This window comes from Protopterus annectens, chromosome 2.part0, assembly GCF_019279795.1.
Source record: "Protopterus annectens isolate FY-2018-M chromosome 2.part0, PAN1.0, whole genome shotgun sequence".
NCBI lineage: Eukaryota > Metazoa > Chordata > Ceratodontiformes > Protopteridae > Protopterus > Protopterus annectens.
Window position 1 is genome coordinate 682,337,260 of NC_056728.1, and position 12,753 is coordinate 682,350,012.

General features: G+C 35.9%; 1 protein-coding gene across 2 annotated transcripts in view; it reads left to right on the plus strand.

Moving 5' to 3' along the window:
- The window catches only part of SPINK4 (serine peptidase inhibitor Kazal type 4), a 186,292-nt gene extending 175,612 nt beyond the window's left edge, over positions 1 to 10,680 (plus strand). For both annotated transcript variants that reach the window (XM_044061933.1, XM_044061931.1), the window contains exon 4: positions 10,353 to 10,680. In XM_044061933.1, coding sequence (XP_043917868.1) covers positions 10,353 to 10,398 — 46 coding nt within the window. In that variant the 3' untranslated portion in view covers positions 10,399 to 10,680. The remainder of the gene's footprint in view (positions 1 to 10,352) is intronic.
- The last annotated feature ends 2,073 nt before the right edge of the window (positions 10,681 to 12,753 follow it).

Here is a 12,753-nt window from a genome sequence, read left to right on the forward strand (position 1 = left end):
GGCCATTGGAGGGATAAGGCCAGTCTATAACTAAATGGAACAGGTTATTTTGAGCGCAAAAAGGGAAACCTGCTAGTCTTAAAATGTCCTTCAAGGCCAGCTAGCCTAGTACTTACCTATGAACCTCTCTCTCTGTATGTATATATATATATATATATATATATATATATATATATATATATATATATATATATATATATATTTTGTGTGTGTCTGTGTGGATCTCTTTAAATCCATCAAATGCTACCTTTGTCAATGTGCATAATCTCAACCCAAATTGATCGACATTATGCATGTTGACATGATACTTTGCATGCTCCAAGAATAATTCTTGGTGCTTGCAAAGCCTTAAACAAAAATAAAGCATTGTATTTTTCAGGGGGGCAACACCCCCTGCATCCCCCATGTGGGGGACTATGTCTCCCTCACCTCCTGCTGCTTATATATTCTAACTCTGAAATTGTACAATTCCTGGCAAAAATGTTATATTCCACTGCATAGGATTGTCAGTCTTGCATGACTGTTGATCATCTGTTTAGTTGACCAAACTGGGTTGATTAAAAAGATGTTGACCAAAGTGCAATTCCACAAAGTGGATATATAGCTATACAAAGAGAGAGAGAGAGAGAGGGATCGAGGGAGCCATAGGGAAAATTACAGCACGAATATATAAAGAAAACCTATTCTAACGTACAGAGATTACTTCTTCTATACAGTTGTTTATATATGCAGTTACTTGTGGATGGGATAGCTATGCACCAGAGATGTAGCGGACTCATGTAGTACCCACTGCTGGTTCCCAGTATAGTGTCCCACCCCCTTAGTTCTTTAATTGAAGGGCAAAAAAAAAATACTTTTTTTTTCACTGTAGCAGGCTGATTGACACAAGCCCTCTCAGCTCTTCAAGCAAAGGGAAAAACAATAAAAACATTTAAAAATTCATCTTTTCCTGTAACAGGCAGGCTTCAGAGGTAAATCCACACCACCTCAGCCCATAAATCTGAGTGACTTGATCATGCCCCATAACAGTTCCCACCCAGGAGGCTCTGTCCCATTTGCCACACCATTGCTATGCTTCTGGTATGGAGCATATTGTCATGGGCAGTCATGTACAGCAAACAGCCTTCTGTGTTAAGAATGCAACATACGTGTGGGCAACATAGATGCATGGAAAAATATAAATTAGTGTCCACTACAGATGCCCATAACAAGCATTACAGTGGAATTATTGACAGCATTTTCTGAAGTAAGCCTCACAAATGTAACCGGTATAATAATATACAGCTAGTATCTTCCACAGACGTTTTTAACTTTAATAAACACATGACAGGAGCACTGTATTTATACACATATTGAACACAGACCTAAAAAGTGATACAGCACAGCTGATGTGACATAAAATAAATAGACATACCTTGGTATCAGGAAGTTACATTATTAATACTTGTGGAAGTTATCCCATATAAGTGAGTATCGCAGAATACAACAGACTTATATGACATATTGGTTGCCATACCTCTCCTGCATAATATATTGCTAATGTGTATTGTGCAGTAGAACCCAGCTCTGTTGGTGCAGAAAGGGAACATCTTTACTATGACCCATAATGTTTGGTTTCAGTTAGTGTCCCAAGCACCAGTAGGAACGGGCGGTGGAAGGGAGGAATGATGAGACTATGCCTCCTCATCTCTCTTCTGACAAGCTTCAGCGATGACATGCTGGTGTGAGGCAGGCCATTTTTGAAGCCTCAGTGAATATTACAGCCATGGTCAGTGGCCAGAATAGGTGAATGTACACAGCTTCAGGAGGGATGTGGACTCATCTAATCAGATGCTCATGCCTCACTGAGACTATACAATCTCTAGCTAGTCAACTTATCTCAGAAAACTCCAGCCTTCCCATCGACTTACCACACTCTTTCTCTGAATTCAAAATACAACCCATCTCTACTTCTCTCATCTATAAACTTATTCAAAAACTTAAGCCATGTACTCCATCTGCTGATGAACTTCCTTCCTAATATCTCCAAAAAGCAGCCAAAGTAATTGCCTACCCTATATCTATCCTTATAAATAGGACAATCCAAGAAGGAACCATCCCAGATATTTGGAAAATCACCCACATTATCCCCTTACATAAAGGTGGGAACTCTAATGATTACTCTAACGATTGGCCAATTGCTCTCTTATCACCCTTAGCAAAAATTATGGAAAAATGCATTCACCAACAACTTTTACATCATCTCTCTCTACATAACTTAATAGCAAACTGTCAACATGGCTTTACGCCATCACATAGTACCACTACTGCCCTTCTATCCTTCACAGATAACATCAATAGAAACCGCAACAAAAGCATCCTCTCATCTGCACTCTTTATTGACCTCTCTAAAGCTTTCATCATAGTTAACCATACCCTCTTAATCAATATTTTTGAATCTCTTTCCTTTGATTCTCTGGCCATTAAATGGTTTTGATTAGATCATACCCCAGCAACAGGCAACAGGCAGTCCTCTGGGAAAATCAAATTTCATCCTATTTACCTGTCACCATCGGGGTCCCCGCAGGGCTCCATTCTTGACCACTTCTTTTCTCATTATTTATTAATGATCTCCATGTAGCAATTCCTCAAGCCACCTCTATTCAATATGCAGATGATTCCACACTAATATGCTCAGCAACCTCTTCATCTGAACTATATTCTCTTACTCAAAATGTTTTCAACACTGTAGAAACATGGTTTACCAAACGTTGCCTCCTTCTTAATGCCAAAAAAAACAAAACTCCTTCTCTTCACACCCACTACTAGGTCCTCCCCCTTAAATTTCTCAATCTCTTCAAATAATGGCACTGTTATTTTCCCAGACTCTACCGCTAAACTTTTAGGAATAACCACTGACAATAATCTCTCATTTGATTACCATATAAACAACACCATTAAAATAGTCAACAGAAAAATAGGCTCCTTATATAGAATAAAACCTTTTTTAACCTCAACAGTCAGAGCCAAGATCGCTCACTCCCATCTAATCTCAACCTTTCTGTATGCTTCACCTATATTTACCAACCTTAAGAAAACTAACCTTAACAAATTAGCAACTTCCTATAATAACATTGCCAGATTCGCTACTGGCAATCCCTTCAGAACTCACCACTGTTCTAATCTTAGGCAACTAGACTGGCTGGAATTCCAAAACCATCTAATAATCCCCCAACTCATAATTGCCCACAAGATATTTTACCAACCCAATAATACCCCAATACTCTCAAAACTCTTAATCCCATATAATAATCTGAATTCCCTACGTTCTTCTAGCAAACTCCTTGCTAGCTTAACAAAGTCTAATAATACAGCTGGTGACTCTCTGTTTACCAACACAGCAGGAATAAACTGGAACCTGTTACCCAATGAACTAACTCTAATTACATCCTTGCCACTCTTTAAACAAAAACTTAAAAAACACCTCCAAATGCACTGGCTATGCCCTTGTAGTAACCCCGACTAACCACCCTCTTCACCCCTGTTTCTACCTCTTCTAACCAAACTTCCAAACATTAAAATGCTTAGTCTTGTAAATAAGACTGACACTATTTAAACTCTAATCAACTTATTGTTTAAATCCTTCTACCTGATGTGAACTATTCTACATAACTCTTACTGTATTATATCTGTTTTAGCTTTCTTAAGCAATATTCTGTTTACTTCTACTTTTCTTAAGTGTTTTTATAGCTAGAATGTAACAACTACCTGTTTTATTTTTGTTTATTAATCCTTTATTTACCATGTAACAATATTTTTATACTTTTGTATATCTGTGTGGAGCTTTTCTCCCTGGGCCTCAACTGAAAATGGAAATATATCCAGCTAGACTAGCCCGGTCAACAAATGTAAAATAAAAAAAATAAATAACAGATCACAATAGTCTTTTGAATGATGTCAGCACAGAGTGGATTGGACCTCCCAGTACTTTGTCAAGCCATATTCTATCTCTTTTCTCTAGTACTCTGTCTTCACCAATTCATACCAACTGGTAAACCTGGTCTGGGGGTTTAAATACTTGGATAATATTTTTAACAGTGGTATTATGGAGTGGGGGGCTCAGAAGAACCACACTTCCTCAGAAGTCAACATATATCTCGCTGAGCCAACATAGCGTTACAAACAGTAAAAATGTCCTTTAGATTAACATGTCTATGATGCTGCGCATATTACTAGAGCGAGAGATGAGCAGAGTTGCTGAAATGTCTGTGCTTTTCAAGTATGTCTTGAATATTGTAGATAGAGTGCAGCATATTATTGTCATACTTGTGTACATATATATATATATATATATATATATATATATATATATATATATATATATGTATGCATACAGCTGACATCTGCTAACACGTTATAGTCAGAGGAGTATGACTGTATTTGTCTACAATATTGAACAGCTTAATGGAATGTGCACCATAGGGCTGATATTTTTTCATGCATATTAATAATTCAGTTACTGTGCATACAAGTCAATGGTAACAGTATGGTAACATATTACTCCTAGGTAGTACTAGTAGCTGTACTAACCAGTATCTCATACTAGTATAAAAGGCTTTGGTAAAATGTAAGGAACTGAACAATTACGATTGGCATATTACCCAATTGCTCATGACTACTAGTTGCATACTTGTAGGAAAGATTATATGCTTGCATGACTGGAGACAGTTATGACTTAGTGTATCCCAGTAGCAGCATCCAAAGGTAAAATAAAATATATTGAACATGTATTATGTTTACACAAATAGTTTAGCAACCACATGTCTAGGCAAGTAACATGCATATATAAAATGCTAGAGTGCAGATTGTCTCTGTGTGTGTCAGTGTTGTGTATTATTGTTTTTTAAGTGTTTTTGTGTGAACTGAGTATTTTATCAGGGAGTTGCTATACTTCCATGTGGATTGTAAGGTGCATAGAAACAGCATGTTGCTGATGCATTTATATATTGCTGATTAATGTGCACCATTGTCACTAGTATGTGAGTACAGCAGCTATTGTACTCTTAACTTTGCATCATGTCCTGATGTGGTTCGTTGGATACACTGCTCTCATAAAATGAGCAGATGACATGTGAGCAAAAGTCAGGTAAATACATAACGGATACAACCTGACACTGAGACTCTGAGGTAAAAATATTTTATTTATTGGTATACAGCTTAGGGATGTCACCATCACTAATCTGCATATCACCCATGAGTCTTTGTCACACTGGTATAATCATATTCTTATCATATCAGTTATATAAGTTAACACTATGTATTCCATCAATTTAAGGATCTACATAATGTCAGAAAGATGCTTAACTATTGTGACTATACAAAAACAAATGATTGCACAAACTTTAAATATAATACATGAGCAGCCTTACATTAGTAATAAAAGTGTGATTTTACTTGACATTATAGTTATATTTTAAATATATCTACTATCCATTTTAGTTGTGGTGGTGACATTGAATCCTTGCACAGTGTATACACAATAGATCTTACTCCAACATAGTGGCATCAAAGTACACCTAAGATACACTTTAGGATACAGTTATGTTAATTACCACAAATATTTTGGACTACACTAATGCAATTTTTTTTTTGAATTCCCACTTGTATATGTGTACATATAGCCATGTAGTATTCAAAGCCAGTATCCACTGCATTGCTCATTGGATAACATTGTCTTGTCAGTATTACTATTTCTTCCACCACACCCACTTTCCCAATATATAGTAACAGCACCACCAATTTCTTCAATGCATAGGTTTGGGCAGTAAAGATGAATGCATAATTGATGGAGAAAAGTAGTTCTCCTATTGCTGTTCTGACAGGATCCTTTACTACACCATTGACAATACTACTGTTCTGCATAACAAATATTAAAGCGAACTTATTACTGCTGCAGGATACCTGTTTGCCCAACAATATGCACTAACAGTACCACTGCTTTGTGAAATACATACTAAACACTTTGCACTGAAATAACACTACTATAATTTAACTTTATACTGGCAATATCATTGTTTTATGCAGCAGAAATAGTAATGTGTTTTTGATCAATATACACTGAAAGTAGGAGTCTTTCGCACAGTACATATTAAAGTATACTATGAGGTGAAAAATGCTGTAATACAAAATAATTTGCAAAACCATCATCTGCTATTGGACCTGTATTGTTTTTTTCTGCATATAATCATGATATAAAATCAACATATAGAATTTTTAAATGTCTACTAAACCATCATTTAACACTCTCCTCTATTGTACTGATTTGTTTGTCAAAACCAATATTTGATAATGTATTGAAGCTAAAGTATTTTGATTTCCACTTTACATGGACATATTTATTTGTACACACCATTTAAAGATGATTTCACAAAGCAACATTTCAACATATTACTATGAGATAAAAGAACATCATCACTGACAAGCAAAATGAAAGCCAGCTTAGCTTCAACCACAGAGCACAGCACCCTCTTTATTAATATTAAAGATAAATGCATTGTAAATGTATTGTACAACTGCTGTTTAGGACAACTGCCAAATGCATTACACATTCATTAACATTATCATTGCTGAAAAATTTGTCTAACATTACCACTAAAACACTATAGTGCTGTCATTTATTTAGCACAACTCTCTGTTTCAATAGTATCCATCTATTTTGGAATATCTATTAAGGTTTTAACTAGTTTGCATATAGTTGGCAAAGGAGCTCCTCTTCACCAATGTGCTCTTTGTGCAAGTGTGGAAGTCAATGCAAAAAAAATAAATGCAATGTAAAATTAAGATTTCTGATATGTAACATACAAATAATACTATACAGTACAATATAAGACTTGTTCAAAATAACAATGTACACCCCTAGAAGCCTTCAGAATTGAATGAATTTGAAGAGGAATATATTGTAGATGGTACTTGGATGGAGCATACTTAGTACTTTGTTGATGACAGAGGCATTGTTGTTTTGTTTGTCAAAAGTTTAATGTTATGATATACTTTACCACAATGAATTGAATTGCATGAACTGGAAGAACACTCTGTAAGTGCTTCTCCCCCTTTCTCCACTGCAATGTGACCAGGGAATTGGTACATGTAATTTACAAAGGCATGGGGCCATCCCTCTGTGTAAAGGCAGTTATAAAGACAGTAGCTATTCCAAATAAGTCAGTGTAAATGTTGGATTATGTCACCGGTATCCTTGGTGTAAAAGATCAATGTTCAAAGTGTAATAAATAAAAGCAGATTTTCACAAATCAGCAGGCATGAATATGAACCCATACATTTTGGTGGATTTTTTAAGACTGAATAAGTAAGGAATTAAGGAAGTAAGGAAGTAAGAGGAAGAAATGTAGCAGACACCATGATAACAGGATCAGAAACAGCTAACAGACTCTAACAGATGAAACTTGACAATTTTACACACCGCCAACCGGAATGTTTTAACAAGTTTCATTGTAAGAGACAACATTAATTCCTGGCATCTCTAGTTATTACTCCGAGCCAACGTACTTCAGGGTATTGAAGGTGTTGCAGATCCAAGAGGGAGTGGAGGATCTAGTAGCCAGGTGTCAGTTTTCTTTCCCTGGTGGGAGAAAATGCCTTTCCTTTCCATAGTAATATTCCCTTTGGACACTAATGTTTTGTATGGGATAAACAGGTCAGTAGTAATGCCAAAGCTGGCATTTGTTTGAACGGGGAGCACGTCATTATCAAATAAGTAGCTCAGAGTGAGAAATATCCTAATAAGGTTTCCTGGCCAACCTGGATACTGAGATGCACCTTGTGGAAGTTACCCTTCTTTTGCATCTTGCTTCCTGATCTCCTTGGCTTGTTTGCAGTCTTATCAATAACTCTACCCAAATATGTGGGTACATATTCAAAATGCTCTGCCAGTTGTAAAATGTGAATGCTTCTCTCATGCTTTACACTGTATAAACAATGAGGACCAACAGTGACGTAAACATTGGGATTCAGAAAGGTTACCTCTAGCAGAAAATAGGGCTTACCATCAGGAACCATACCTCTCAACTGTACAGATTTTCACAGAATGTCCAGATTCTTGCATTATATTTAAGTCCATTTTTCATAAAGTTGTGATTTTCTGGTAAATCTTTGGCAATTCATTAAAGAGTTAAGTCAGAAAATAATGACCAACATTTTAGTTTCAGACTTCATACCCTTCAGAAAATTCATGCTAGTGAAGAACCTGTATTCTGTTAACCTTCTTAGTTTATAGGAGCAATATTTAAAAATTGCCCCTATTTTTGAGCCTTTGTCCCCCATTAGTTATAGCCTTGTCCAGATTTCATGCTTTAAGAGGTTGATCGGTATGTCAGTAATAGCCATTTCAGATTTAGACACAGCCCTACTGCAATGATTCAATGTGGTCTGTAGAAGCAGCCTGGTGGGCTATCCCTCTAGATTACCTAAAATGTTAATGAGGCAGTCTAAGAGAACAGCATATGATAATTCTGTGCAAGTGCTTTACAGTGCCGAGTGATTCATAGATCCACCTGTAACAGTTATCGCAAGTGACACATCAAACAGCAGGCCTGCCTTTACACAGTTCATAGATTAGTACTAGCTAACTGCCCTTGGGGAGCATTTTAAGGCTAGCCAATTACCCCATGTGAGAATTAAACCATGCACCTTATGTCTGTAAGGGAAATGTCTCAACCATTATGCCAATCTCCTTGTAAATACAAACTGTATGGGATCATAAATGCATCCTATATTTCAATGGGATGAGATAGTGTACTGGGAACATGTTGTCTTGTAATGTGATGTTGAATAAAGTCCAGTCAGCCACTGATGGCTACTACATCAATGAAAGTTGCAGAGCTCATAAAAATAAAGTCTTTTTACTCAAAAAAAGTATCCATTATGTTTCCAGTTAGTTTGGAGATCTACATAGCTTAATGTTGTTAACACTTGTGTTGCAGTTCAATGCACAACTCCTGGGTCTGTTAACAAATCAAGGCAATCATTTTATCGGGAATGACCAGAATTATAACATTCATACAAGTGCTTTCCTGTGATCAGCAATAATGATATCGCGTCTGTCTGTGTACGTAGAATTAGAAGTCGCAGGACACTCGGGCAGTTGTTTGGGAGAATTCCATATCAGAAATGCCAGTGGAAAGAAAACATAGGAATAAATTCTATCACATTCACCTGTACCCTCTCGGAATAGAAAGATATATTTCTATTTGTAACCTGTAATTTATTGTAGCTTATATAAATATTTGCATTTTCTGCGAAAAACTGTTATACTCACAAAGACGTTCTTACTGGTTACAATATAATATAAAGTGAGGTAATTTCTGGACATAGATATAAATAGTCTGTTTTCAGTTATGGTATGGATTTTTAAAGTAGTGCGATTATTAGATGATCCATGCGATTGTTACTTATAAAAGTCAAGGAAACTGTTATACAATAGCTGTCAAAAATATTCAACAATTGCATTCTGTGGTGTTAGCTCATGAACTTTTTTGTGAAGTTTATGTGCACTGTCAGTGCTAGCAGACATTGATCTTGTGAGCTAAAATATATGTTTTTTTGGCTTTTCTAGGTTAGGGGTCACCACAGCAGAACTCCAGTCTGCTAATGATTGGCAGTGAATTTTTAGTGTTGAATTGCCAGACCAGCACCCAACCTTCAAAGAAGGCACACACACCTACCTCCATGTCTGTTCAAGTTTATTTGACCACAGGGAAGACATGCAGCCTCCACACAGAAGGTACTCCAACCAAGAATCAAACCGGAGAACTTCTTGCTATGAGCCAACAACACTAACCACTGCACCACCACAGCCCATCTTATAAGCTAATGTAATTGTAATATTTTACATATCTAGTTCACTGTAATGGACTGATTTGCATTCTGATGTCAGTCATATACAGTGATATAAACATTCAGGCCACAACACATTTTTCCCTGAGAAATTACTTATATATATGATCAGTTTTGTTTTATCAGCTGTCTTTTGATAGAAAATAATAGGCGAAATTCATACATTTCTCAGAAAAAGATGGTAGAATTTAAATGATATATATTTTTAAATTGTGTTGCTATATAAACTTAGTTGCTGCACATTGTTGTATAGGCTGTTTTTCAACAATCCTTTCCACCTTAAACTTGTATGTCAGTTTTTCATTTATTTTAAAGAACTGTGAGACTTTATGAAATTCTTTGCAGTGAATGATAACTCAAAGTCAGTATTTACTATTTACATATGATGTTAAGAAGATCTGATTATTTATTCATGCATTATTTTTTGCATCATGGTTATAATCACTTTTGTTTTCTTCCTTTAGGAAAACTAAGAAAAATATTCTTATTAAAAAAGAAGGACCGTGCTGAATGTGGAGGAGAAAAAATGCAAACTAATTTCTTAGATGTTAAATCTGATAGAAATGATTGTCTTTAGAATCCAATGGAAATGACTGTCCTTAGAATACCAATCATTAGTTTAAAAACTGCAGTTAGATTATCACACTTGTTATTGCAGATGATAGTATAAAGACCAAAGAAAACAATAAAAAATGTTTAGGTTGTTTTCAGACAGTGCTCCTAAAAATGTGACAATATTAATTTCAGTTACTCTACTGATACTGTATGTCAAAATAAATATTTTCAACTTTTGATGAAGTGCTGTTTTGTTCAATTATGGTAAACAAAATGGTATTTGAAATGATGCACATTTTGTTAATGGTCTTACAGTTGCTGGAGAGTCCATATGCCTTTCCACTCAACTCCAGCAGATAGTATAACTTTAAAGTGTTGCTGGAGATCATCTGTGCCTTTTCTCTCAAATCGTAACAAGTATGAGTGCTTTACATTGTAACTGTGTGCGTAGCTGGGTCAGTATAGCTGCACACATTGTATGCCTTTCCCTTCTCCCACAACAGTATTTGTCACAGAATCTGTGTTATAATAGGTTAGCTTTTTTAGCTGTACGTACACATTCCCAATCGTGTATCCACACGATATTTGCAAAGGAAGGTAAATAGAAACATCAGCTAGAGTTCTGTGCACTCATTTAAAACTTCTATACATTAAATTGGTAAAAATACAACAACATGGTGATGCTGTCTTGCCTATCTGTGCCGAAAACAGTTTTATGTCTCTGGGCTGCAAAACTAGCAAAAATGTGAAGTGACAAAAATGTACCAGAAGAATGGCACAGCATGTTGGGAAAAAAGGCAAGTCTTGAAAGGGGATTTATGAATAATATACGGTGGTGGTGCTGCAGTAGCGTTGTCGCCTGACAGTAAGACGTTGTCCTGTTCGATTCTCAGCTGGAGCGTCTTCTATGTGGAGGCATGCGTGAATGGGTGTACCTTCGTTGAAGGTTGTGCATCAGGGCCGGCAACTCGGCATGTAAAAATCTACTGCCAATCATTAGCGGACCGGAGTTTTGCTGTGGCGACCCCTAACCGGGAAAAAGCCGAAAGACACAACAACAACATGCAAGCATTATACAGTGATTTCTGAATAAAAGGATTAATTAATGATTATATCAGGAACCAGTTATACAGAGTGACTGTGGATATGAACATAATACATTTAAATGGTAATGCAAAGTGGCTTTCGCATAATGCAAGAGTCTAATTACTGAATTACAAAATAATTTCTGTAGGGTTACTGAATGTGAAAATGATTATCCATAGGCATTTTGTAACATAATGCAGGTACTAAATGATGAATTATAGCACAATTTATTCAAAATTACTTTTGACATGAAAGCAATTTACCTGAAGCAAATACAATTTGATTTCTGCAAAACAAAGGGTAGGTCAAGGATTATATTAAAAACAATTTGTACAAATTCATTTTGCATATTACAAGGACTTGAAACAGTGAACATAGTTCAAGTGCACAGTGTAAGTGCTTTGAAGGTGGATGCAGACATAAAATGATAGTGCTTTAGATGTGATTGTCAAGGACTGGTCAACATACTCAGACAGTGGAGCTTTAAAAAAATAAATAAAATATCAGCCCTGGTTAGTGTCAGGGTACAAAAATTGTGTGTGGATTTTTGTACAGTTTATTTCTTCCAGAAAAAAAAAATGTAGGGAAAAAAAACATTTTGTGACATCACAAAACCATTTTAGGCCAGGCCATTAATGATAATTAAATGATTGTGATTTTGTAAGATAAACCATTTAACAAGTGAAAACATCCATGAATATATAATAGAATTGTGCAGAATAGCAGAGTATTATCAGTATGAAATGTGACTGTCTCATACACTTCAGAAAAGATAGAGCCATCTCAAATAGTAAGACATCCATTTTCACAACACTAACTCTAAACTGCAAGGTAGCTTAGTACACTTACAACATACTAAATGAACCATTGCCAGAACAAACTGATGTACCAGTGGCAACATGCTAGGGGCAATGCTCACTCAATTGCTATGTATAGGAGTATTCACAGACTTACTATACAAATTTCATTAACACGCATTTCAGCACAAAACACAGCAAGCTATTTTAATCCGTACTAAGTGGATGAATATCCTGTTGAACACTGTGAATTTCAATGTTCAAACATTAACCGTACAGGTCTTCATTGCTATACTGTTAGACCTTATATTTATGCATTTATTTATTTATTTTTGCACTTAGGGTGGCCATTGGTAATACGTGCAAGAATTTTGTCATGACTCACAAGCTGCTTGCACTTAGTGACTAACTTTCTGAATTAGTTCTG